Source organism: Pinus tabuliformis, chromosome 2_1 (assembly GCF_031772625.1).
Source record: "Pinus tabuliformis cultivar Carrire ecotype Pingquan chromosome 2_1, CPIR1, whole genome shotgun sequence".
Lineage (NCBI taxonomy): Eukaryota > Viridiplantae > Streptophyta > Pinopsida > Pinales > Pinaceae > Pinus > Pinus tabuliformis.
In genome coordinates this window covers 915487486-915514252 of record NC_142299.1, presented here as the reverse complement: position 1 = coordinate 915514252, position 26767 = coordinate 915487486, and the positions used below count along the sequence as shown (strand labels likewise).

Below are 26767 nucleotides of genomic sequence, written 5' to 3'. Positions count from 1 at the left end.
ATGATTTACATTTTGAAAGATTTGATCCCTCTAATACTTGATAGATATGAGAATATTGAACTAGATTGGTGTTTATAAAAATTCATTAACACATTTTGTTAAGTAACAGTATATGGTGTACTTTAAAATATTAATGTTAGAGTATATTATTTTTGTTTTTAATGTTAAATGTCACCCTAAATGTCAACATTACACTCACTCATTAGCAATAATCTACCACATCAAGTCATAAAATGTGCCTTTAAGTGTAGCGATATGAAGGATAACATAGAGAATGGATCTAGTTAGAAAATAGTTCCATTACGACATTCCACACCCAACGAGATAAATGTGCATATACATGCATGCCAACAATGATTCATAGTGTGCAAAGAAAATGTATGATCAACCCATCAACAATCACAATGCCAAAGTACCTTCAACGACCAGAGCTTGATCTCATCACAAATATACGTTGTTATTTGTACTATATATAATATGAAGCGTTGTGTAAAGAGTTTGTGGATAGTTTGTCATTCTCTTTTGTCTCTCTCTCTTTCACAGAGAATTACATATAACATTTTACATGATAATTTAAATGATGTTACATTTTGATTTGTAAATGTGTCCTCCATTATTTCCTTACTACCATGTGTAATGTCTATTTCCATGGATTACTCAACCCACATGTAGGGACAATACCAAATTAGAAAATCCCAAAGTAAATTTAAATCCATTAAAATTCTAACAACAATTGAATTCATACAAGTATGCAAATGAATCACACAATGGTAATTAACATAAATAAACTCATTAAATTTAAGGATTCCACACCCATTTCATTTCTAAACAAAATACAAACTTAATTGTGAAATTATAGACAATTATTTAAGCAAAGAGATGGAGCATTATCATTTAATTTAGATGGTCCCCTCCTTCCTCTAGTTGCCACAAACACAACTTCCCTTCATGGTCTCCCAAAAAATATCACTACAAAGACACATAGAAGATCACACAATCATAAAATGGAAAGCATTTAGCTTACCCTTACGAACAAAATACGACAAAGTAACTTATTCATATAGCAAAAGGACCCTCTTTCCAATAACAAATAGGATAAGAACATGACAAAAAGTTCAAGATGCCTAGAGTTCCACCATTATCCAAGTTCCATAAATAATGCAATGATGCTTGAGGTTCTGGTCAACTCCAAATCAATTCAAATCCTCACACAATAGATCGAAGTTTTGAATCAATTGGAACTCTAACTACTTGTGTTACCAAATTTTGACGAGCGAAGGGAAGCTTGCTAAAGGATTAGACAATGTGTGAACAACCTCACATACAACAATCAAATCAACTTAAGGTGATCTCTTTATCAAACATCTAGTCAAATAATCTAATAGAATCTCAACTTTTGACAATCATAATGGAGGTGGAAGTGCCAAAATGAAGTTTTATGGCAAAAGCATTAAATGTGAAGACGCTTATGGCAAAAGAACACACCAAAGTAGATGACAACACTATTGAAATTATTACTCCACAAGGCCCAAACCTCAATCTATTAAGATAATCACCAAATACTCCTCCTCTAATAAAGATTCTCTTTATTCCAATTTTCCATGTTAATGATTCACTAGTTTATATGATAATTAACAATGGCAACATGACGAATCTAATCTCGTGAGGCTCTATTACAACGTTAAATCTCCCCATACAATCACACCTGCACCCCTACAATTTTGGATGGTTCAAAATTACCAATGGATCCACTTTGGAAGACCATATTTGCAATGTCTATATGCAAGTAACCATTTATTAAACATAATTTTTGTTATGTCACACCCATGGAATGCTACAACATATTCTCTTATGATGACCATGTTAGCATACCCATAAATTCATACAAGATGGGTCAAGAACACTTACAACGTATACAAGGATGGCCAAACATATGAATTTAACTAAACATCTTATCTTCATAGGCAAAGTTGTTCTTAATTAGCAAATGCAAGGAAGCCTAATTGTTGTGTTTATCATTTGGTAGGCGGAGAAGAGCATTGGCACAAGTCTTCCACCTAGAGCAGTGAAAAGAAAAATAGATGCCTACTTTGATGTTTTTAAAAAAGCCCAACAACTTCTTGCCACACAAATCATTCATCTTATTATGTGGTTTATTCATCTTATCATGGGGTTTAAGATTTCAAATTGACTCATATGTATATAACAGCTTTGATGGAAGAGATGGACATATAAAGACAACTTAAATAAATCATTCATAAGGGCAAAATTTAGTGCAACACCTCTCTCTCTCTCTGTATATATATAGAGAGTTAGAATGCCACCAATTAACATAAGTAGCATACAACATTCAACATTAGATATTCAATAAACTATATACAATTTGGCATGTTACAGAAGCTATCTTTTGACTAAGCATTCACAAGTGAGGGTGTTTAGTCCATCCAAGTTGCACAAGGCTTTCACCTTAGCCCAGGTGCATTAAACACCTTATATTAAAGGTGCACGAGGGACAAATCTGTTCTTAGGGGTTTAAACCTTAACGAAGGTATCACCCATATGTTACCAACCAATCCCCATTGACAAGAAAGGAAAATATGAATATTAATTCTACGCAGATTATCAAGGTCTCAAAAAAAAAATTGTGTACTTCCTCCAAATGAGGATCATCTCCAAGGAACATGACACTTCATAAAAGTCAGATATTGCTTTAGGTGAACATTAAGTTGGCATGCACACTACAAAAGGTTTAGAAGATGACATTCAAGACCAAATATGAGCTTCTTTTAATGATTCATCATTCATTTTGGACTCTCCAATGCCTCAATCATGTTCAATCACGCCATTAACAAAGTACTTCCACACTTTTTTAGATATTTGTTATTATTTATTTAATTGATATCCTCATTTGGAATAAAATGATGGATGGGTGCCTCTTCCATATCTAAACCATTCTCTCTCACAAGATAAGACCAACAAAGGTCAAATCTGAAAGTCAGTGTCCAAATCCTTCCTTGCTCCACCAACTCACTAGCATTATAGATAATTTTAATTGGACTCAAAAATGACTAGTCACCAAGCATCCAAGGCTCTTAAAGATGTAATATGTACAACACTAATATTAGATTTGTCTACTCTCACATAACCCCTTGGACTAGAAACAATTGCTTCTCAATATGTATTTATTGTTCATCATAAGCAATAAGCCACACAATTGTCTACCATTCTTATTAGTTATGCATGCAAAACTAAAATGCATGCTAGATTACAAAGAGTTGTAGTCTTTGATGCAAGTTATCAAACACTAAGGACACTTGCTTTCAATAACAAAACAATCATTCATACCAAGAACCCAACAATACAATTTTTGAACTCAAAATAAAAAATATACACAGATGCCACACTGAGTGGGTGACATATTTGTAGTAATTCTACCTAATCATCAAGTACCAAAACAACACTACAAATGAAAAGGTATATTTGCTTAGCTTACCCCTAATTCAAAACTTATTTAACATCGAGTGCAACAATTATGAAGAATGGAAAAAACTCTCACTCTAATCCATGTTAGAACAATCAATTATCATAAACCACACACTTTTGGCACATGAGGCAGATATCAAACTTGCAATGATTCCAACTCAGCATTAAGTACAAAAAAGACATTACAAATAAAAAAATAGATTTACTTAATTTCCCCTCAATTCGAAGCTTACTTAACATCAAGCGCAATGACTATGAAAAAAGGAAGCAGCGCTCTCAGTCTACTAAACATCACAACAGTTGCATATCATAAACCATATACCTTTTTGTTGACAACACTTTGCTAAACAAAATGATTTGCAAACTTTGCCAACTATGTTTTTTCTTTTTTTTATTTTTTTTTTTTCTTCTGAGTAAAGACTATTCTATTATGTATAAAAAAGATAAAAAATATTTACAGAGAGGTTTGAACCTCTGAGGGGGCTGTAGCCTGCCCTCTGTCAAAAAAACTGTTGCAGTTAGCACTTAGCCCTCTGTTTACATAGATGAAAAACAAAAGCCCAAAACTCAATAGAGCTAGATAGGATCTACACTTTGTTTCCAGCCGCCCTATTACAAAATGCAGTTCTATGCAGCTATTACAAAAAGCTGGAAAGCCAAAATCATAAGCTGGAAGATGAGAAAAAACCATACTGAAAATACCAGAAACCATACCCACTGAGAAATACATCCAAAAAAACCGCAGTCCTGAGATGACTTGCTGAGATAGAGGAAGTTATGCCTGAGGTGGCAAGTCTGTATCTTCTTCATTAGCTTTGCGGGGAGAGCTAACCCAATGAACCATCACATTATCTTCTACTTCCATATTGTTGCAGCCTGGAGGAGTCACAAGATGCAGTACGCTGCCGGAGAATTGCGTTGGCGCACAAGCAATGATATCCTCATGAGAAGAGGCTTGCTGATGGCGCGAATCCTCTTGATGACCTTCAGCCTGCAGCGCCACTGGATTATTGAGGACATCACCCGCCATGCTTCCTTGAGAGTCACTCGAATTATGAGAAAGAGACCTGTCCTTGGAGTTTTCATCAGAGCCTGTGAGCTCATCTTCTTCCTCTGAGAAGATGACTGTAATGATAGCAGAGATACTTGGCTTGTTAAGCCTACTTTTAAATTTGAAGTGGGAAGAGTGAAAAGAACTGTTTACGGATGGACCGGAGTGGTCTGATGACGGTGAGGCCGGCGAGACAGAAGCTAACGGGGAAATGCGCCGAGGACCAGATCCACCCCGACCCCTAACACCTCCACGAGCTCCTGAACTACTACCCCTCCGGGAAATACCACGACGTCGGGCCATTGCAGAAAGGATTGACAAACTGAAAGGGCTAAAGGATTGAGGGAGAAAGAAAGACGACCCGCCCCAATCTAAAAGAAACAGGAGTGAACAGAGCTCTGAATTGAAGACCCCCAGGGATAACTCCTCACAGAGAGTATACAGAACCACGAGAAATATCCCAACACTGACGGACTGAACCCCACACCCTGCCCAGACAACTTCAACAAAGACCGAAACGAGACCTCTTACAGAGATGGGCCAGAGGAGAAATGACTGACCATACCAGATACCTACCGGAAGAATCAAGACCAAATACCTGAAGCTGGCTAGATGCGAGCGCCTATGGAGCCATGGTGGCTTCCAAATGCTCTGCCCTGCGCCGAAATTCTGAGAGCATATCCGCCCGAGAATGTCACTGCCTGAATAAACCAGAGAGAATGTCGAGGCCAGAACAACTGAACCGCAACTTGTGCTCACCATCCTGAAATCCTTACCCCGCTTGCCTTGAACCCAATGCATCATAAATGCGAGTAAATGATCTGCCAGAAATCGCCAACCTAATCCGCAGTAATGCCAGATGTCGGCGTCGCTTGCTTGAGCATTAACAGCTCATTAAGGCACCCGCATCCGGGTTCCAACTATGTTTCCACAAAATCCATCTCAAGATATTTTACTCCATAAAACTTACTCATTACCTTATGGTCACTTTAACTTACACAACAAAAAAAAAACACCTTCAAAGAATTTTATATTATCCATTTATGCATAAAAGTGGCATTATCTATGTTGAGACGTGCTTCTTATCTGACAAGTCCAAAGCAACCCAAAGCATTTATTTCAGTAGTCATTATTAATATACTATCCTCTATGAAATTTTACTTCTATAGATTTTACCAATGTCATCTTACCACATGATTATATTTTTATCGATTTTTGTTTCAAGATGGTTCATTGTTTGAAGCCTCAAGAATTCGTTCAGTTTGTTGAGCCTTAGTTGTTAAAGCACCTTTATTGTTGAGAGGTCATGGATTCAATTATCTTGACACTCTTGGTGTCAAGCTTTGCAACCTCGAGAATTAGCTCGAGGATTATCTTCGTTGGTTGAATCCTAGTTGTTAAGGCGCCTCTATTATTGAGAGGTCATGGGTTCAATTTTCTCGACACCCTAAGGGGGTTAGCTTAGTTGGTTGAGGCCTAATTGTTAAAGCGCCTCTATTATTGAGAGGTTATGAGTTTACTTTTTCTAATATGTTCTTTCAACATAGAAAATTACAAGATAAAAAATTCTAAATTCAAGCTTCTGTGATCCATATTACATTAAGAAAAGTCTTTTTGGTAGAAATCACATAGGAGAAAGTTTTGTCAATGCGTTTCGAACCAACTAGTGTGGTTCATCATCAAGACCAGATGAAGATGCAGATCATGGCACAGGTTTAAATAGAGGGCGATGTAGAGACCAAAAGATCATATAACGGCTAGTTTATGAAAATTAATATTTTAATAATGATTATTAAGATCAAATATATTCCTATAACAATTAGTTTAAAAATAGTAATATTATCATTTTTAATAATAATTAAGATAAAATAATAATAATTAAGAAAGATCGAAAACCTAAAAGAAACAAACAATACAAGTCAACCAAATAGAGGGAACAGAGTCAAAAATAAATAAATAAATATCAATCAACATTGATTAATGAGTCAAGATCCTATAACAAAAATAATAATTAAAGGAGACTAAAATTAAAACAAAGCAATGAAAAGGGAGAGTAATTTTTTTTAATAATGACTAATTTATGAAAAATAATATTTTAATAATAATTTTTAAGATCAAATAGTATTCCTATAACGACTACTTTAAGAATAATATATATATATATATATATATTATTAGCAATTGTCCCAAAAGGTACAAAGAGAGGTCGATAGGATTATTAAATTGGAATTGTTGAATTTTTTTAGAAGAGATATTGGTTCAATCAGCCTGGTCGCCTACACTGCCGCAACTCTTCCCGGTAAACCCTGACAACGATTCTGCTTTTGTGAAAAATTAAAATTTGCACCAGTAAACATCACACATATGCCTATACAGCTGGATTGTTGATTGATATCTTTGGACGTTGAATAATTTAAGGTAAATCTATTCGCTATTACGCGTTTGTGAAAAAATGAAAATTTGCACCAGTAAGCATCACAAATATATACAGTTGGATTGTTGATTCATACCTTTGGACATGCTCGATTAATGAATAATTTATGGTATAATCTATTACGTAAACAAAGGACCAAAGGGGGAAGGGGTGGGGTTTGTGTACTGGATCAAGCCTCTAAGATTCATGGGAGAAACGAAGGAAGAATCCCCATCCAAACCCTCCTCTGCAATCATCCACTGTACCCTCTCAATTGGATGAAATTTGTCCCAGTAAACATATTCCTTGGGATCCTTGCAGATTGAGCACCCTGGATCCAACCCACAGCCTACATGGCCATTGTATGGACCATCTCCACAGAAAACCTGTTGACCCACCCCGTACCTCCTAGTCTCCGTCATCCAAAATGAGGTCTAGTCTGCAGCACCCTAGGCCGATGGCCTAGGCTGCCCTCATCGCTCTCTTTTTCACATCCCCCTCAGGTGAGAAAGGATTCATAACCCTATATAATCTTATTAATGAATATTATTATATATAATATTATATTAATATTAAGGTTTAATCCTATTCATATTACCAAAAATAATTTAAGAGAGTCATAAACTAAGCAATATGGGGATTAACAAAAAAAATTAATTAATTAATCTATAAATAAATATAAATAATTGTTTAGGAAGAAAGCGCAGGAATCTAGCATCTGTTGATACTCCAGCCATCATCTCTATTTAAATTAACAAGTCTTTTTTTTTCAATTTCTAAGGCCTCTCTAAATTTATGATAATGAAAATGGTCAATCCTCGCAATGACCTTAGCCTCTTCAATGGAGATGTGATGATTGTTTTTTTCTGCATGCTCTACCAAAGCGGAGGAGCGAGACCTTCCATGCCTGATGTCGGCAACATGTTCACAAATCCTTTGGTTAATGGATCGACCGGTCTCACCAATATAAGGAGCTCGACAAGAACAGGGAATGATATTGACACCCTTCTAATCCTTGGGGTTAATCGGGTCCTTAACAAAATGAAGAGAACTTCATATAGTGTTAAGAGGTCTAAAAGAAGAATGAATCTTATGCTTCCTCAAGATCCTAGCGATTTTATCCGTGGTCCCTTGAATAAAGGGAAGATGAACACCGGAAGACCAATCCTTGGGGTCAATCTTACTCTTAGGACCCTTTTCAGCATTTTGAAAAGCCTTAAGACCTTGAGACCTACTATAACCATTCTTATTAAAAACTTCCAGGAGGTCAGTTTTCTCATCTTCAAGGTGATTTTCGTCATAAACTTGCAACGCCCGCCGAAGTAGCTAAGGTGTTGAGAACGCCTATCTTTTGAGCAGGAAAATGATGGGAGCTAGCATGGACTTAAATTGAATTTACTTATTTTAGAGAGATGTCACAATGTTTAACATTTTGACTTAGTCAAATTAAAATTAAAATATAAAATTTTCCAACCCATGGTTTTTCCTTATTATATTTTTAATCTATGGTTTTTTCACATGATATTTTTCTCTAATGTGAGTTATTTAAAGGTTAATATTTAAACTAATCTAAATTCATTTTAACTCTACATCTACCAAATGCCAAAAAAAATCAAATCTCTTTTCACTCTTAAAAAATCAATACCTCAAAAAAAATCTCTCTTAACACATAATAAACATACAAATAAAAATAAATCTAAACCAATTTTTAAATTTAAAATTTAAAATTTATATTTCAATTAAATTATAAAAATAAATTAATAATGCATTGCATTTAAAATAAAAATAAAAATAAAAATCCTCAAAAATCTTTGCTTTTCTGAGCTTTTTCCTTTCGATCTTTGATTTTTATGATCTTTTTCATGCTTTCTTGATTTTTTTTGCATAGAATCTTTTTTGAGCTTTTGTGCTTTCTTGACTTTCCGTGCTTTTTTGATTTTCCATTGTTTTGTTTTCTGGTTCAGATCAACGGTTGAAAGTGTTTCATCTGATCTAACGGATCAGAGTAAAAATGTTGACGAAAAGTTGATGCATAGGAAAGGCCTATCGGCCTAATTAAGAATAAACATTAATAAAAAACAAACCATCCAAAGACAATAGAGTAGAATTAAATTATATATATATATAGGAGTCCAGACCAGATTAATGAGTCAAAATCTTATAACAAAAATAATAATTAAAAATAAATAAATAAATAATTTTACCCTCCGTTTTGTTCGCTTTATTTTAATTTTAGTCTCATTTAATTATTATTTTTGTTATACTCCTATTTGTTTATTTATTTTTTACTATGTTCTCCTTGACTTAATATTTACATTTTTCTGATGGCCACCAGACTCAGTTTCTCCTCGGGGGAGTTGAGACCACCCAATAAAACTATATAGTGTAAATTTGCTTTATATATAATAAAAAATAAATGGTCCGGCTAAACATTTAAAAAAAAAAAAAAATCACATCTTTCTTGATTAGTATTATTATCATTAAAATGATTAAAGATAAATATTATACACCTGCACCATATATATTTATATCCATGGACCTAAACCCTTGCGTCAAAGACCTTACTCCAAATATATTAAAAATGATGCAAATTTTAACCGAACCAAGTTTATGAACCATGATTTACTTTGGATAAAATTTTGTAATTAAAAACACGTTATCAAAAGCTAAAGAAATCTACTTTTTTATTTCTTAAATTAATCAAGCAAACAAAATTTAAGAACTGAAAAACTATCATATATTGAAGACTTTGGCAGCCGCACGGAAATCCTCTTAGGGTTTCAAGAACTGCGACCTACCAAACAACTACAGAGGCCTGTTCAGCAAGGTAATTGCATAGACATCCTTTTCCTTGTAAATGATGGTAGCCTTCTAGTCAGCAACCAGCACTGTCGTGAGGAATAATTATGGCGGTACATGTGTGTATATATACATCCGGCCGGCGGTGTATATACAGACGGATACTGTCTAAATGCTTTGCCATTAAAGTCATGGAAAAATACAGTAATCAGACAGAAATGCTATTTAGTTACCTCGAGTTGCGATGAGAGGGAATTAAATCCCCGAAATTTCATGAAATCTTCGACCGCAGCGTAAGCCTCGCGGTTGAGATCATCCTGAGGAGCGTGGCTAATCGCGTAGTGGTCCGCGTTGACGTCAGTGCTACCTACTGCCTGCTGGCCGCCTGCTGTGTCTGAGAAACAGCACCCCATTGCTTCGCTTCAGGCTTCAAATCAAGAAAATAAATTGCTCAATCGGTCTCGGATTCATGCGAGAAATGTGTAGAATCAGACTCCATAATTAATATTGCTGGTCCATTTGGGGAATCTTTCCTATGGCCGTGGAATTTGCAAACCCCCGCGTCTTGCCGCCACTGTAAAGAGCGCCGATGGAAGAGCCGGGGAAGGGGGACCAAAGTACGCTCAGCTCTGTCAGTAGTTGTGACTGATAACCTCGGTTTTACGTTATCTTGACTCTGGACTTGATATTGAATTTACATGCGGTTCCGCCTTGCGCCACTAAATGCCGTAACTTTTCTGTACCACACGCGTTTCGTACGCGGAGGGCAATTGCTTTTCCGATTACCCAAACTACGGCAAAGGTGGACGTCTGGTATAGGAGCAAATTTTCCTTCATATGTCATGGTACAAATTTTCTTAATTCAAAATTCTCATCCATGGTGTATTTTGTTTTTACTGTGTTTTTTTTGAATTTGTCAACAGAAAAATTTGAGATGAAATTTTGATTTATGTTATTTAAATTAATTTTTTGACTGTATATATGGATTTGGTGTTTTTGAAAACTTTTAGGGTATTTTCGATTGCACAAGATTACCCATCAACCTTGTGATTTCAATAAATTGCAATTAGATTTTAGAAAAATTAGACCAGAAAAACATACCTTAAAAACTTCCAAAAAATCTCAATAAAAACAACCTCTATTTCTATTAGAAAAAAGTCCCAACATTTTGCCTTAAAATTTTACAGAACAATTTTCATTATTAAAATTATATTTTAAAATATATAAATTATTTTAATATCATAAATAATCTTTATACAATTTAATTATCTAGTTTAAATATATATTTATTAACTGTAACTTTCAAATTTTAAGGAACCATTTTTATTATTAAAATTATTTTAATATTTAATTATGTAATTTCAATTTATTAATATATATTTATTTAGTTATGATGAATTAGTAAAGTAGTTTAGACCAATCGTTAATATATAATTTTAATAATTATGCATAGAATGTATTACAAAATATAAATTTTATATTAATATACTTACTCTTATTTTATTTTATATATGTCTTGGGTTTCTATTTTTATGGGAATTTTTCTAAAATAAGAAACAAAGCAAGGTTGGGCCAACACTAGATTTTATAAATAGTGTGAATTTATTTTTTTATAAATCTACTTACTTAGCGAAAGATTTTTGAATAGCTAAATTTAGAGGATTTATCATAGATTGTAAAATATTGTTTTTGTTTTTATCATCAATTCAATTTTAATATTTCTCTTTTTCCCACTATCACGTTATAGAATATTGTTCTCATTTTCATTATCAATTAAATTAACATTTTTTCCTAATATCTAAATAGATGGTAGAATATTGTTCTATTTTTCATTATCAATTAAATTAACATTTTTTCCTAATATCTAAATAGATAGTAGAATATTGTTCTATTTTTCATTATCAATTAAATTAACATTTTTTCCTAAATCTAAATAGATTCCTTGATTAGGTATGAAAGGCATATTTTATAGTTTTGTGTGGGAAAGATGTGTTGCAAGGAAACAAATGGATATAGTGTTGATGTGGAATTTTCACATTAAAAAATAATATATATTAATAATCCTAGATTCATTTTAACTCTTTACTTATCAAATATCAAAAAAATCAAATTATCAAATCTCTTAATGTGTTAAGGTTTCCACAAATTTGTGCATCTTAAGCGATTTGATATCTCTATGTGCTTAATGGGTCTATAGTTAAAATAGATGTACACTAGTGAATAATCTCACATGAATAACAATTATGAAAAGTGGTTTATGAGACATTGTTTATTCCATTTTTTTGTCAATTTATTAGCTAGTTTTTTAGTGCACATTATCTCGTGGATGTTAGTGGTCCTCCCTCTCTTCAATACTAAAATCATTAACAAACTCATTGTCTTTTCTATTGGTTTGATCCACAAGGATTTGAACTTTGAATCTCATAATTTACATAACACTTCATAACACAGTGATCGATAATTGAACTACCCTATTAACTTTAACAATCCCATTCTTAAATTCACTTTGATTTTAACATGACTAATAATTTCAATATACGAATTTGTTAACCTTTTCTAACTATTAATATGTGACGTCACTTTAGTTGATTAAATTCACTTTGATTTTAACATGACTAATAATTTCAATATACGAATTTGTTAACCTTTTCTAACTATTAATATGTGACGTCACTTTAGTTGATGTCATACCTTGTAAACCCTCTAACTATTAATATGTGACGTCACTTTAGTTGATGTCATACCTTGTAAACCCTTTATAATGTATGGTTGTTATTTACATCTTGTCCATGATTATAAAACGCCTTGTAAACCCTTTATAATGTATAGTTGTTATTTACATCTTGTCCATGATTATAAAACCACCACTATCACATCTGCATATACTTTTTTACGAAAGGTTCTTTATGGTTTTAAACGTAATTATCATTTTAAACCATTAGGGAAAAAGCTTGAATTTTAGCCACTAACATAAATCCATCTTTATCTCACATTTATAAAAAACCTTAAGAAAGAGACACTGACGTTAACACTTTGATATTTTAAAAATATCATATTAAAATAAATTTTATATTAATTTATTTTATTATTATTATATTAATTTATTTTTTCATTATTATGATAATTTTTATTTTTTATTGTGTGCACTATTACCAATCCCATTGTTAAGACCACTTTGATTTTAACATGACTATTGTTTTCAATCCATGTATTTGTTAACTTTTTCTAACTTATAATATGTGGTGTCACTTTGTTTACCTTCTAAGAACTTTTAGTTGATGTAATGTATTTCAACCCTTTATAATGTGCAGGTGTTATTTACCTTTTGTCCATGATTACAAAACTATGGTCATATATATATATATTTAATGATTTTTTTTAATGGATTTAAACTTAATTATTATTTTAAATCATTAAGGTAAAAACTTGAATTTTAGTCACTAACATAAATTCATTTTATAGAGTTTAGGCGTCTGTGATCCATATCAAGTTTGTGAGAGATTTTTCGGTGAAAATCACATGAAATATCATTTGTCGACGCATTTCGAACCAACCAGTGTGGTTCATCGTCAGGACAAGTTAAAGAAACAGATCCAGCTTAGCATGTTAAATAGTCAGAGCAGAGCCTCCAACGGCTAGTTTGACTCTAGGACTGGGGTCAAAATTATTTTAATAAATTCATTTTACATTTATTAAAAGGCCAAAAAAAAATGAAAAACATCAAGACACTAACATTTTGTTGCTTAAAAAAATATATATTAAGATATATCTTGTATTGGTTTATTTTATTCTTATTATGTTTGGTTTTTTTTATTTTTTACATTGATTTATTTTATTATTATATTTTTTTTGTTAGTTTATGTGAGCCCTGAAATAATTACAAGACTAATTTGTGGCTTGAGTAGCCGCGACCCAAAGACATTTAAGCCGTCAAAATCACCCCAAATCACTCAAAGATCACACTCGGACTAGGCCACACCAACCCTTAGTATGGCTAGATTTTTGCCCTTAAAGTTTCAACCCAGTGACCTTTACACCACAGAGTGCCTTAACAAAACACCCTGTCACTGTGTATTCTATGCCAGATGGGCATTATTATATTCATTTTTATTATAATATACATTTTTCATTTTTATTATATAAACTTTAAATTTCTTTTCATTTTAGTTTATTTTTATGTTGCTTCTCATTCATACTCAGTTGTAAAATGCACCTCATTTTTTTCATTATACTAGCATTGTCTTAATCATGGAAGTTTATTTCCTTGAACTTTAACAATTGTTTATGTACCATACAAAAAGAATGTGATTATATTTTTATGAATGGTTTTTAATTCCAAAAAAAAAATATACCTTACAACAAGACAATAATAAGTTCATTGGTTAAGATGGAACATAATAAATGGAGTAAATAAGTGTCAAACATTCTCCCTTTGTGACTAGGGCTTTTCCCTAGCTGAAAGAGTAGTGTTGTGTAGTTCTATGCTCCCCCTCCCTTGTCTAATTTTCTTGCTATGTCCATGGAAGCCTGTACATATTGTAATCCATAGCAACTTTTACACAATGTACCCCTAAAAGTGGTTATTCTTCCTCCAACTCTCAAAGCTATGAGTGGGTCTCGACATTCCTACACATTGTATCTTTGATCTTCTTTGTCTCAAATAAGGTAATGCAACCATTGCATGGCTCTCTCTCTCTCTCTCTCTCCAAGGAAAGGCCTCACTTTCATCCTTCCACACTAATAGAAGCCATGTAAGCTTTGGTTTTGAAGCTGGAACGCTCGTGCTTCAAGGATGAAGAAGAGTATGTCCCAAGAAATAGAATGATTTCAAAGTTCAATGAGTTTTTTAACTAAAGCATAAGGCTATGAAGGTTTATGATTCATGGGGTTCATTCCTAAAGAATATTGTGGCAATTCACCCTTATGCTGGAAAAAAAAAAAAAAAAAAAAGTTGCCTTAGAAATTATCTTCAAGAGAGTGTTAATGGCAAGTAATGATCCTTGGTTAGGAGCAAAGTTTGCCTCTTTATTAAGTTACGCAAGGCAAGGTCAAACTTGATTACTTAATTGTTATCCTTGATTCCAATCTGGTTAAGAATGCCCAATCCCCTTCTTGTATATTAACACTATAAATCCTTTAATCGCATTAGTAATGCTTTAAGTAAGTATATTATCATAGCCCAAAACATAATCCATTGCTCCCTAAGTATGCATTTACACTAGTTTAAGGCAAGGGTTCTTGAAAATTTCACAATATGAGAATCGTGATTGGGCATGACTATTGGATTAGTAACAAAATATATTGTAATGTTTGTTTCGAGCGTGAGTGCTTGGTATCCTTTTCTTCAAAGGAAATCAAGCAAAAAAAATGGAGGAAATGCAAGCCCTTTTAGTGGAGTGACTATGTGTCTAAGAACCATAGGGTGGAAAGTATCAAGCATCAATAGGGTTATGAGCCCTTTTCATGTCTTTTGCCTACCACCTTGTGGCGAGTGGGAACACCATTCATCCAAAGGTTGTTAAGAAAGTCCCCCCTCTATGGCCACCAATCTTCCCTCCTCATAGCCACCTTGTGGAGGATCATATGAGGCAAAAGATGTAACATTCAAGTCATGGAAGTGACCTAGATTCATTGGTGAACTCTAATGAAATTCAATAAGGATTTATAGAGACCCCAACTTTCTTAAAACTCAGTAACATTGCTAAGAATGATTGGATTGAAATAAACAAGAAAACGGAATGGAAGTGTAGCTCCTTAGAGTACATCATCCTTCAACAAGGAGAGCAAAAGAAGGTGCTCATCCTTGAGCCCCGTGTTTTTGTCAACCAATAATATAAGTTGTTTTTTTGTGAATTTTTACTTGTTTTATAAATTGTCAATAATGTAGACATCGTCTTTGAAGTTTGAGAGCTAGATAAAATGTGTCATAGAATCTAAAAGAAAAATCTATGAAGATTTTGGTGATGAACAAACCATCACAATATAATTCTCTCTCTCTCTCTCTCTCTCTCTCTCTCTCTCTCTCTCTCTCTATATATATATATATATATATATAGAGAGAGAGAGAGAGAGAGAGATTGTTAAACCTTTGCATCTAACACAATTGGTCACACTATCACTAGCAACCAATATTGTTTCAAATAATGATTCTAGATTTTTTTGTCATTTTTTATATTTTTATAAAAAATGTTAAGATGCATACTATGGTCTATCTCCCCTTCTTTCTACCAAAAATAGAGGAATGAAAAACACATATTAGCCAAACAATTATTCATTCCTTTTCAATATAATATCGTTCCAACAAACAATAATATACATATTCTAATATTTTTCAACACAACTATAATAAAAAATTTCATCTCGTAAAATTTCATATAAAATCTAACTAACAGTCTTATTTATACTTCTAATTTTTTTCTCCACCCATCTACATCCCAACAACAAAAATACCCAAATAAAAACATCTTTAGAAATCCCAATCCTCATCTAAATAACAAAAACACCAAAATAAAATAACTCAATCCTATCCACATATGTAAATAACAATAAGATCAAAACAAATCCACCCATTATGTGAAGCAAGAACAAATATTAATGTATAGATGAATGATACTCTTCATAAAGCACAAGAAACATGTAAAGCAACACGACTTTGACATCGAGTTCTACACACTTTCGAAAGTGAACAAAGTTTCATCTTAATAAGTGTCGTAACTTGAAATCCATTCAATCAATTTTAAGTGAATAAAATTTGGATTTGGATTCATCTTGATAAATGTCATAAATTCAAATCCATTCGGTATCAATGGTAAACAATTCTCCAAATTGAAAAGCTCGTCCTCTCATTTGCATTATCAAAAACATATTTGCATTTATTACATGGTTCATGTTATCAATATCAAATTATATAAACCCTTACATTTAGAGGAGATCCAAATGTTTTATTTGCATTACATTATTTTAATAATGAGTATTTTTTTACATTAAAAGATGTATTATTTGATATAGAAATATATCAGTTTAAATTTATTTTAATTTTGGATTTTACCAAGTATCTAGAGTGATCAAATTGAAAAGAGATTTATCTCTTTTGGTGATTGGTAGATTTCGAGTTAAGATGGATCTAGATTGGTTTCATTCCCTCTTTTAAATGGGCTATATTCCACATAACTACATTGTGTCATTATCATAGGTTTCTCAATACCATGGGTCCATACTATGGACTATTTTTATTTTTATTTTTTTAGTGTTATTTTAATTTCATTATTTTAATTTTATTTTATTTTGACCAAGTTAACATATTTACATTACATTACATTAATCTTTTTATTTAATTTTATTTTTAAAATTTTATGTTATTTTTATTTTTAAGTAATTTGGCTTAGTCAAAATGTTAAACCTTACATTACAATTGGAGAGCACCTCTCAAGGCAATAACATAAAATAAGAAAATCACACCATTTTTAGTAGGTTGGCATCTCTTAAGTTCAATGTATTTTCCTATGTAGAGACTTTATGATTTTATTAGGAATTTGGGATGATTTTAATTTCATTTTAAGTAGGTTGTAAACAATATGTTAATTGGGTTTATTTCGAATGATTATTATCCTCTCGACCTAGATTTAATTCTCACAAATAACAAGTATGTTATTGTAATGGGTTCCAACCTTGTTGTTAAGCATCCTTATGCCCTAATAACTCTAGGATTCACCCTGGGCACCATTCATGAAATGAGAAGAAGTAATCAATATGGTTTTCTCATACATATAACCTACAAAATAAATAAATGTTGCAAACAAAATATGTAGAAATAGATATTATATAATGGATTAAGTTTAATGTAGACAAGTTTAACTTTTTTTTAAGAAAATTTTCCTCCAATGCAATAGGATTTTTTCCAAAAGTTATAGTTCACCAATGAGAACTATAGGTTTTGGTTCATTTTAGGATGATCCATGTAATTGAAATTTCAAAACAAATAGTGGATCAAGACAAGACTTTACCTTGTTAAGAAACATTGGACTTACGAAAAATGTTGAGTTTGTCCTCTTGTTAACCCATTCCATGGAATAAGCTATTGTTGTAGCAAACATACCCGCTTTCTACCACAACTCTAATAAGAATCTAACAAAATTCTAGGTATCAATAGAGTTCTATCATGATCTAAGATATTTGTGTGGTCAAAAAAATGCCACTACAGATTTTGTCTAATTCTAAATCAAATTTTGTCCAATTCTAAATCAACCGAAATCACTAAAAGTTCAATGAAAATTCCAGATCATTGAGAAATCTAACTCATGGTATCCTCAGACACCCAACTAAGAGATTAGATGATTCCCCCACTTAGTGTATAGTATATGATTAGTATAGTATTTTTCTTTAATAACTTAACAACAACGTAATAACATAAAGCCAAGCTTGAGGAGGAAAGTTGCTATGTTTTTATTATTTATTTAAAAATAAATAATACTTTCATCTATAATGTTTATTATTATTAAGTTGGATGTGCCCAATCTATTGTACTTTTGAAATTGTCTTTGCAATATGAATATATTTCTATAATGTTCAAAACTTATCTCTCTATATATTAAAATGACCAAATGGGATTTTATTTGGAAGAAAATCCACATTTTTTGGGTGAAATTTATTAGGAATTATTTTGGATTGATGTAATTGTAAATATCAATTGTTAACACTACAATTTTTATTTTGGATTGATGTAATTGTAAATATCATTGTTAACACTACATAACCCTATTGTAGTAGGGGTTATATTAAGGGATGGCAAGAAAAAGGGTGATTATTATTGATCCTAAGGAAAACATGGTAATTTTTTTTGAATGGGGATTGGGCAAAGCCATAAATAATTAAGTTGGACTCTTGCTTTATATAAATGTATGAGGATTGTTGATAAAAAGTGTTATAAGTGGTTATTTGTTATTGGTGATTTTAAATAGATATTAAATCATTCAGTAAAACACTTCTTTCTTATAATAATGCTTTGAAGAGAATGTGGCAAGATTTTAGATAGTAGAATTCTTTCATGTGATTAAGACATACTATGGCCAAGTAAATTCATCGGCAAAAAAAAGTATCATGATTGTTGATAAAAAATGTTATAAATGGTTAATTGGTATTAAGAATTCAGAGTTATATATTAGATCAATGAGTAAAACTCTTCTTTTGTTCTGATAATGCTTTGAAGAGAATGCAACCAGATTTAAGATAGAAAAATTCTTTCCTGCGCTTGGAATATAATATAACCCATTAAACTCATTAATTAAAATAGTTGAAAAAAAAGGCATTCTGATATTTAAAAAAGAAAGAGGAATTAACCTTCCCAATCTCCTAATTACATGGCTATAGAGTCAATAAAATCGTTGACAAAAAAGGCATTCTCATATTTAAAAAAAAGAAAGAATTTAACCTTCCCAATCTCCTAATTACATGGCTATAGAGTCAATAATCAAGCCGAGCATGTCACAGACTTAGGCGCCAAAATACTGATAAGGCAAATTTAAACCAAGCTCCAAGGTTGGGACACACATGCATTGTAGTCCATTTGCATATGCTGTCATCAATGTTGTAGCGAGTTAATCAACCACCCTGATTCATAATTTTGGGTGCAAGTGCGAAGATGCAAGCTTGAAGATATGATGTTTGTGATGCTCACGTGGCTTGTTTTTAACAGCCAACTCGAGGTTCATAGCTACCCATAGATCTTGCAAGAGACTACATTTCTAGGTCTTGGTTGGTTCATATCCTTGTCTGCAGTGAATTTGAACTCCTAAGTGCAAAAAAAGTCCTTGGAGCAAGGAGAACTGGTAGCCTTCAGGCATCTAGTGGTGATGGCATCTAGTGGTGATGGTGACAGTGTTGTTGCAGCCTTCAGGCATCTAGTGGTGATGGTGACACTGCTGATTTTTGTGAGTGTTACATTTATGAATGGATGTTGGTATTTTGCTTCATTGTTGGGTGATTTTTTGGATGCTATATTTATGGATGGATGGTGGTATTCTGTCTTATTGTTGTGTGTTATTTGGCTGGAATGGTGGTTTTAGAAGTTCCCTCAACTCAATAGCCTTGGCTTTTCAAGAACTTGGGACTGAAGCTTCGTTGGCACGGCACTGTGCTATCCATTCTTGGCAGCAGAGCTCACTCTGTTTTGGGTTCTATTGGATTACAAACTAGTGATAGTTTCTCCAGCCTAGGTATGACTTGGGACAAATCTGAACAGTTTTGGGGCTTTGGTTGGGAGATTTTAATGGAAAATGTGCATGTGGCCAAGTATCCACTATGTAGCCCACGGGCTTTGGATTGATGATGAATGGGTGTATTGTTAAGGCATTCCTTGCGATAAGTCACGGGTTCAAATCCCGGGTGGGTACTTAAGTAGTATTATATAGAAAAAAAAAGTATCCACTATATCGAGATTATTGATATTCAACCTGTGTTTAAAAGAAACAAAGCACACATTGTTGATAATAAAACTATAATAGTGATAAATTGCAGATGGAAGGAATCAACAGGGATGATGAAATTGTCTCGCTGATGGAAACGTTATACCAATAAAGATAACAACTAATGAAGTTCAAAATTGTGTTTACTTTAAAGCAAACAATTACCACTCTGTTTAGCATTAATATCATGGCCTATTCAATGACCAGGTTATATCCATGGGATCATTTAAAACAAAGAAAACAAAAAACAGTCTGACAAACCAAAAACTCATAGTTAACTGGGCCTTCTACAGTGATGTTACTTTTATTTTAAATGTCTATTACCTAGAGGCTTTGTCCCAATATATACATGTATTAGGTTTCACAGGTATTTTGGGAAAAAAGTAATGCAGATTGAAACTGTTAAATACGAGCTTTAGACTCTTTTTAGACAATTTTGCTGAACAATTCTATTATATGTATTGCAGGTTGAAGGGTGTAACTAGAGTACAGATATATCTTTATTTTTTTTTAAATTCTAAAATTTAATATAAATATTTATTTTTTAAAATATATTATTTAATTTAGTATTTTATAATATATAAACATAGCTTAATTAATGAACAAAATGGCTTTTTTAATTTAGGAATAAGGCAATAGCACTCATAATTTTTAAAAATATTTATAAATTTTGGAAAAAAAACCACATTTCATGTGTCAATTAAACAACCCCACAAAATTAAAACATCCCAAAATCCAATTTTGCCAATAGTCAACCAAAAAATCAAAATTGTAAAATGTTTACGATGACTAACTGAACATCCCTAAATGACGCTACTCATGGGAATCGAACTTCAAACGTAGAACGCCACAATAGTCTGCGAATAATCGCAGAAAATTTCTGAGCAGACAGGGATGATATGCTCGCAGTTGCTTACCTCGAATTGATAGGAGAGAGCATTCAATCCGCGGGAATTCATGAAATTCTTGACTGCAGAGAAGGCCTCGCGATCGGCCTGGTCAGGGCTCATGGTGTATATGTCCGCATCGACGCCAGTGCCACCCACCGCCTGCTGCCCGCCGGCTATATCAGAGAAACAGCACCCCATCGCTTCACTTGAATCCTCGATCACAACCATTCATCTATATCTTACACAAGACAGCCATGGCCTTTTAGAAATTTTCTGGCGATGCTTTTCATCACGTGGAATTTGCTCGCTGCCATGGAAATTTTAACGACCGAAATCTTCGTCAAGAACTAGTCTTGACTGTTAGCTGTTGTCCAAAACGCCGTACACGCCATTAACATATGTTATACGTTTTATGAAATCATGAACAAAGTCAAATTCGACTGGTAAGTTTGTTTGGGAATTCCTGCTGTATCCAACTACCCGATAAAGAGCCAATTAGAGACGCCATTGCTGACTGTGTTGTGACCACGCAACCGCGTTTTTATGTTATCCTCAACTGTCATTTGAATTCCACGCGTTTTCCTGTTGCGTCTTTTAAAAGGTGTCCTTTACTCTCATGGCAGGCGCAGAGTCGCATTCATAGATCTTTCTGTGTGTTTTTTGTGGACCATCTCTCCCTGTCAGTCTATATAGTAATTTGGCTGCAGTCATTATCAATGTTTAATTAGGTTGATAGGTGTGAAGGTTGGTAGATGGATTTTTCTTTTATTTATAATTGAAAAATGAAAGATGTTTGGATAATTTTGTAGGGGTATTTATATTTATTTATAGAATGTTAATTATTAATTATTTTTTAATGTAATTGATGATGATGGTGGTGGTTAACGTCCACTGAGACCAAATTGGTCTATCGGACCTACAATTTTCTTAATTTTTACTTGTATGGCTCCTCGTCTTTTTTGGCGAGATTGGTGTTGTAGCTTTCTTTATTTTCTCTATGGTCTTCCAACTTCCTTTGTCTTGCATCTCCTTCATCTCTTCTGGTTCTTGGGACATTGGTGTCTTAGCTTCGCGATCTATAGTCGGAGAAGAAGTTTGGTTTAGGAGATCTGCTTTGTTGTTAAATGAAGATTTATTTTATGCGGTATTCAAATCCTCATAACTGTTGATTTGTTGGGGTGGGCTTTCTCCTTGCTTGCTTTGAGAGTTGTGTCCTTCTTCCTTGGTTTCTTGTGACTCAGAGTTTTCGCTAGAATATTCTTCTTTGATGACAGTGTAATGTTCTTTTTGTGCTCCTTCCCACCATGTAGATCTGTGGTGGTTTTTTCTAGCAAAATTTTTCTCAGAGGCTTTTGGGCAATTTTTGGCTAGATGCCCCGTCTCAAAGCACGATCGATATCTGAAGAGGACACTTTCATAATCAAGCTTCTGGTTCCACACATAGTCTTTACTTGTTAGGTTTATTTCAGCTGGGAATCTGGCGCTGAAATCCATTTCCACACAGATGCGTGCATAGGTGGTTCTGGCATATTCCTCTGTTTCTGGGCACCTGCAGTAAAATTTCCCAATTGCATTTCCGATGGCTTTTAGCAAAGAGAGATTCCAGAGATGCAAGGGTAGGGTTGGCAATCTCACCCGAAAATATAGATTTATTTTGAATTTGGATTTAATAAGTGTTAAGAGGATCAAATGGCTTTTCACTCTTAAAAAAAATTACACCAAAAAATTTAATAATTAATTATAATTATAATTATTCATTTTTTTCTTTTATATAATTAACTAAACAAAAAATGTTTTAATTAATAATAATAATATTTATTATTATTATTATTATTTTAATTAATTTTACTTTTATTTTTGTATAATTTTACTTAGTAAAAATGTTTACATAACATGAACATGACAATGTCTTTGAGACTGAAGTGGAGAACTCCTCTTGGCCCAATAAATAACAAATGGCAAATGTCATTTTAAAAAGGAAAAAAGATCTTATATCAATAACAATATATGTAGCACATTTATTAATACAATTATCTTAAATAATTTTTTATAATGATATACTATGGAATTAATCTCACATGAAAAATAAGATTGTAATTTTGGGTTTGCTTTAATATTTTGGTATCTAACTTTTTGTTTCCATATGAGAAATATATTTTGTCCATTACATTAAGGAAATTGAACTTAAATAAGTAGAATTTACTTATTTCTCCTAGCCCCAAAATAAACATAATTGACAATATTTTTTATAGTTTATTTAAATATTAATGTAATTATTTTAATTTTAAGTTTATTATATAATAAAAAATATTAAAATTTAAATATTTATTAAATAAAAAGATCTAAAAATATTTTCATATTCAAATAATGTAATATATATTAATATTAAGTAACACACTTGGGGCCAAGTGTTTCTCGAGCAAAGAGACTTCAATTTTCCTCACTAGATTTTTTTTTTTCCTTTTACTATCTTACCAACACCAAGCTCTATTCCTTCCTCACGCACCTGATTCTTCAAAACAAGTATTCTCTGGTACTTCTTTTAATTTTTTCCTCCATGGCAACCTATTTCTCCTGATGAGTCCAATAGAGCAAAAAAATATTCTTAGATTTAACCTCTAGACAAAAGAACCTTCAATCCCTTGTTTTGCATCCAAGTTTGCTCCGCCATTAACACCATTCTATACTCCTTTGACACCTTTAAGGAATTCCAGTCTGTCATACGAAACTCAATTGTATGGATCTGAGGATGGTGAGGGTTCTTTAAGTGGAGCACGTGGACTAAGTAGTGTTACCTTATTTGCACGACCGTCCAGGTAGACAACCTTCGGATAAGACCATGGAAATATGACCATTTTGATTATTATTTTTCTTCTTTTAATTTGACCCTCGCTGGGGCTAACCCTTTTATTGGATGGAAAGAGATGGATCCACCCAAAATTGAATTGAATTGAAACATTTTAATGGCATCCACGAAACCAAAACGGTCTAAGGGACCCAAATATCCAACCAACAAAACATCATACAATCAAGTTTCGCTCCATAACAACCCTCTTTGTGGGAATCATGATAAAAAAGTTTGTCGTCTTGTGAAGCTTTCCTTATACAAATAACTCACATAGACTGTCTCCTTTCAAGTCGATTTTGAATTGATTACAAATGTCCTTATAAGCAAAACACTCCATGATGAAGTGTCATTCAGTTTCAATCACTCCCTCCTCACAAAAGACACAAGTTCTTTCTTCCCACTCTTCCTTGGGAACTACCCATCTACCTATTTCACATCTAAGATGATGGGATCTGGTCCTTAGCTGTGCTATTAAAATATTAGCCTTTCCCTTGATTGTGACACTCAAATAGGTCTTTTCATTATGCGACCATGTTGGGTTGAAATTAATGACATATATCATTTTTTACAGCCAACCTATTTTCCCCACATGGCAGTCCTGAATTTTTCAAGTACCCAATTTTTTATTTCCACTTTAGAATTAGGATAGTCCCGCTAATTGATTCCCCATTTTCCCATCTACTTGTCATTCTACTTCCTCCAAGTTTTCTTCCCACACATTAACTCTTCTACCACAATAAACTTGGGCCATCAATGCTCATCCATGCCATCCACCTTTTTTAAATACGTTAATAAATGAATGATTGCTAAAGCTTCCATTAGGAACAAACCATCCTCCGCTAGCAAGATCTTGTTGGAAGTAATGCTTCCATGTCATGTGTAGTTGTCATTAGGAGTTACGAGGAGTCGATCTAGAAGTTGTTGTTCCCTATGTCTGAGTTGTAGTTGTGTCATTTCCGAGTCATAGATCCACTTCTTAGGATCTAGATTCGTCGAAGTTTGTGATCTATGTCCTATGTATTTGTAACTGTTGTGAATAAAGATCAAGTGATTTTTCTGTGTCATAATGTGCTCTCTCTATTTTTCGAACATGGTATCAGAGCTTGTTTTGGATTTCTTCCCTTAGGGATAGGCCAGGAAAATGTGAGAGAGCCTGGAGTGTTATTGATCCTTTGTAAATAGATAGGATATGAGATTGTTTATTGTGTGAGTGATTTTTCATGTGTGTGTTGTGTGCAAACCATTTTTTTTTTATTAGAACCCCCGTTTCTTGCAGTCAAAGAGAGTTGTGTCTTGATTGTTAGAAGTGGAGCTTGCTTGCGACTGTGAGATCGTCCAGTGATTACTTGCAGCTGCCTGTGTGTGGCTCTGGATCCAAAATCCATTTATGTCTTTTTCTCGGTAGAAAAGTAACATTTGAAGACATCGGTAAGCAACGACCGACAATATGTAGAGGAGTATATGCATGGAGCTTTGGTGATCCAAGATACCTAGTCAATTTTCGTGCAAAGCCCAAAAGCTTTCACTTGGTATAGATCTAACCCGACCGTGTCCCTACAACAAGATTGATGAATCTGCAAAGATTTTACAGGGACAATGTTGTGCATGTAAAGTAGTGTTATGTGATTCTCTGTTGCGAAGCATTTGATCCATTCCATTGAGCCAAGGGGTATTATTGCGTAGTGGGAGATTTTTTTTATGTGAAATTTTTGATGACCATGATTCACTGTTATCTCAATACGCAATTCCATGATGTTGAAAAGTGAAAGTCGTTGATTAGACATTCAAATCTGATAGAATCCAAATCATCGTGCTTAGCTAGATGTTGATCTAAGAGTGACGATATTGTTTTTTGGGCTCCCTCTTTGCAAAGATCATCCTCAGCCACTGAGAGTGAGACAAGCAAGTTTCAACGTCAATCCCAGGGCCACTTCTTTAGGGGAACATTGCCGCTACAACTATTGTCATTGGTTCACCTTTCGTCATGTTTCTTACCGACACAAGTTCACCCTGAATGCGGATTGAGGAGGCATCAGTTTGGGAGTTCAATCCAAATTGGCAGGGGTGTTGTGGCCCTTCAACATCAAAAATGCTATGCACCACAAAATTAAATGCCATAATACAAGTTGTAGTCATGGGCCATCCGGAGATTCAAGGAGAAAGCAACAATCCTAAAAAACATATCGCTGGCATTGAGACATTTATGTCATAGTAGTATGGTTCGGCCTGTGAGCATGATTTTTTATATGTTAATTAATCATGTAGGCAGAATGATTGTTATGGTATATGCCATTAGGGAAGATAGGAAAAAAGGGAAACGAACTTCAAGTGTAAGTCACGAACTTGCTTATGCATTCCTTGGTGATGGATTTGCTTTTCGAGTCAGGTTGTGTCAATGTTGGGCCATATATATATATATATATATATATATATATATATATATAGTTTAAGAACCACTAACCCTTTTTATAACCAATATAAAGTTTACATATATAACCACTCAAAATGATATATATATATATATATATCATTTTGAGTGGTTATATATGTAAACTTTATATTGGTTATAAAAAGGGTTAGTGGTTCTTAAACTGGAAGCCCCGGTGTCTGAAACATCAATTCTTATAAGGTCAAGTTGTTTTATCAACTTTTGAACACATTCAGTATCCAAACATCCATCCTAGCAACTAACAGATAGTCGAAAGCAAAATATTCGACAGAGGGTGGTTAGTCCATAGGATGGTTCATTACTTAATAAATTTTATTGCGCAAGCCCCGACAAGCCGAGTTGTCAATATTATTGATTTTGCAAAGTTCATCAAC

The 26767-nt window shown here is 33.2% G+C and overlaps 1 protein-coding gene across 3 annotated transcripts in view; it reads right to left on the bottom strand.

Annotated features, from left to right (window-relative positions):
- Positions 1-26767, bottom strand: part of LOC149203627 (protein BONZAI 1-like) — a 197253-nt gene that overhangs the window by 125693 nt on the left and 44793 nt on the right. Inside the window, exon 1 of one of the 3 annotated variants that reach the window (XM_089403509.1) lies at positions 21124-21478. The exons of 1 other annotated variant lie outside the window; for it this stretch is intronic. In XM_089403509.1, the coding sequence (XP_089259635.1) occupies positions 21124-21324 (201 nt within the window). In that variant the 5' untranslated portion in view covers positions 21325-21478. Of the gene's footprint in view, positions 1-9979; positions 10469-21123; positions 21479-26767 lie in introns of those variants that run through there. One more of the 3 variants, XM_089403510.1, reaches the window with a different exon arrangement.